Here is a 2,350-nt window from a genome sequence, read left to right as displayed (position 1 = left end):
GAGAACAAGTCATGCAAAAGAAACTCAAAGCTGATTGACCCTGCATTTCTGGCCTCTGCATGTAAGGGCCTGAGTCTGACCATAAAAATCATAAAAGGGTTAATAGCTTCAAAATGGTAACAACTAAGAAAAAAAAAAAAAAAAGAAACCCATCACCTAATAGCCTTTTACCCACCTCTCACATCAAGACATGAATGAACAGTCTTTTATAAATTTGCTTAATTTTGAGTAAGCAAAGATCTTTATGCCTTCGGACAAAAATGAATTTATTAACTAGAATGGCACAAACTCAGGTTTGAAGCAAAATAATCAAACCACTATACTTCATCAAGACACACAGGGGAAAAAGGCAGAGATTTAAGGATATTTGCTTCTCTTTAGCAGCAGAAGCAGGACTGTTCTCACGCTCCCGACAACATTCATGCAACAGGATGCTGGGGCACCTGGGGACCCGGTGCCTGGGCCTTCAGGAATTCCTCGAGTTGTTTCATCTTCTCAGCTGGATAAGGAAAAATGCTGGGTTTCAAACTCCTCCTCCAAGGGGGAAGGGGTGTGCTGGCAGTATCATTTCTCAGGCCGGAAGCTCTGAACCTAGGATCTGAAATTAGTGGGCTGACGAAGCTGAGGCCAGCACCGGCAGGTAGGTGTCTGAATGTACATCTCAGCTTTGCTTTCTCAGGGTCCTGCTTGGACTCCTCTCTCAAGGGAGGCCCAGGGATCACCAGCACAATGGAGTTGGGACACTGCAAGGAGTTTGGGGAAGACGAGAGGCTGGAAGGAAGTCAGGTAAGGCCAGGCAGTTCCCCCTGCCTTCCTCCCAGGCGTGTGTGCCAAGCCCCTCACCTCGGGCGCGCTGCTCCCGGTGCACTGACGCCTGGCTCAGAAGCACGCTCTTCACCTGACGCTGGACTGCCGGCCGCGCGAACACGGTGACTTCGACCATGTTCCTAGCGTCAACAGCGTCCACCATCAGCAGGGCCTGGCTCATCCACTCCATTTCTGGAACCAAGGCTCGGTCTGGGCCTGAAAACGAAAGGAAAGCCGGAGAAGAGTGCGGGTGAGGGGCAGGACACGCTGGCCACGACGGGACGTGACGGCCTGGGACCCGGCGCGGCTCGGGGCCCTCGACCGCTCTGAGAGGCCCGCTAGGCCCAGGGTCGCACACCAAAGATCGAGTCGGCCAGCCACGCCTCCAGGAAGAACACCAGCGGATTCCTCAAATCCTGCGCAGGAAACCACCACGGCCGGATGCGAACCCGTGGCGAGGGAAGCGGGAACCCCAGCAGCCTGTCCCCGCGGGCCTCGGAGTCGCCGGCGTCGTCGACCATGCTCCAACCACAGGCGAGAAGAGCAGCTCCCACGGGACTCGAGGAGGCGCGGAGCCTGGGCCATTTACTGCTCCCGGCCGGCCCCGCCCCTTCCGGTGCGCGTGCGCCCAGCCACAGCGCGGCCCAGGGGCGCGGATTTGCGCCGGTATTCGGGCGCCTGCAGCTCCCCCATATGCGCCGCGCGGTCCCCTAGCGTCGTCTCACCGTGGAGCCCTGGAGGCTCTGGGAGGCGCCGCCAGGCGAATAATGGCCGAAACCGAGGTGTCCGTAGTTCCGGATCGTGTGGTTGCATGAAGTGGGGTCCCGTCCAGGCCCGGTCGGGCCAGTCCGCGGGCGGGCTCCTGGAATCCGTATCTTCTCTCTTATATTCTGACTCTGGTTTGTTGCCGCTTCAGAATCATTTCTACAAGTGCATCGTGTCTAAAATGCAGTCATCAGGCAATGGCCGTTCCAAGAGATGTAGCAAGTGGAGACAACAGTCGTTTACTTCCAAAATCCTCAAACAGCGAGTACTGATGAACATGTATTCTCAGTGTTCTTAATTTTAGTTAAAATTTTAAATTGTGAAGATTTCTCACAGTTTAAAAAGTTGTTTAATGCTCATGTACCCCCTCCCCTCGCCTCATTTAACAAGATGTTAATATTTCCCGCATTTGCCTTCTCTCTTCTTTAAAACAGATGCCACTAGAGACCTTACCTCTCTCCCCACAGGAAATTATTGTCCTGAAGGTTGTGTGAGTAGCCCGCGCGTGTTCCTGTTCTTTTCATAGTGCATTTCTACAAGTATTGCTTGGTAATTGTTGTATAGATAGCATCTGCTGTACAAACGACTGTATAGTTACAATTAGTTAGGATGTGTTTTTTTTTTTTTTTACATCTTTTTAATGAAAGATGTTGATTATTCACGTAAGGGGGATGGTATTAATGTACTGAATTCCCTCATCTGCATCATCTAGGCCTAACAGTAATCCAAGAGGAGATATTGAATCTAGCTTTACTGAATACTTTTATTTCAGTTTAAT

At 51.7% G+C, this 2,350-nt stretch overlaps 1 protein-coding gene across 1 annotated transcript; it reads right to left on the bottom strand.

The window, feature by feature from the left end:
* Positions 1-245: 245 nt before the first annotated feature.
* OOEP (oocyte expressed protein) lies at positions 246-1,362 on the bottom strand. The gene is made up of 3 exons (XM_069600781.1): positions 1,166-1,362; positions 844-1,023; positions 246-499 (listed from the first exon to the last, which is right to left on the bottom strand). Exons 1-3 carry the CDS (start codon positions 1,326-1,328, stop codon positions 420-422), a joined length of 423 nt encoding a protein of 140 aa, XP_069456882.1. The 5' UTR covers positions 1,329-1,362; the 3' UTR covers positions 246-419.
* Positions 1,363-2,350: the final 988 nt, after the last annotated feature.

This window comes from Ovis canadensis, chromosome 9 (genome assembly GCF_042477335.2).
Source record: "Ovis canadensis isolate MfBH-ARS-UI-01 breed Bighorn chromosome 9, ARS-UI_OviCan_v2, whole genome shotgun sequence".
Taxonomy (NCBI): domain Eukaryota; kingdom Metazoa; phylum Chordata; class Mammalia; order Artiodactyla; family Bovidae; genus Ovis; species Ovis canadensis.
This window is presented reverse-complemented; position numbering and strand designations above follow the sequence as displayed.

What these genes read in the sequence shown, in the direction of transcription:
- OOEP (XM_069600781.1), bottom strand. Translation starts at nt 1,328, where the DNA reads ATGGTCGACGACGCCGGCGACTCCGAGGCCCGCGGGGACAGGCTGCTG. An exon ending in GCTGGCCGACTCGATCTTTG is followed by an intron (nt 1,024 to 1,165) that starts GTGTGCGACCCT and finishes TTTCGTTTTCAG; the next exon opens with GCCCAGACCGAGCCTTGGTT. An exon ending in CCGGGAGCAGCGCGCCCGAG is followed by an intron (nt 500 to 843) that starts GTGAGGGGCTTG and finishes TTCCTTATCCAG; the next exon opens with CTGAGAAGATGAAACAACTC.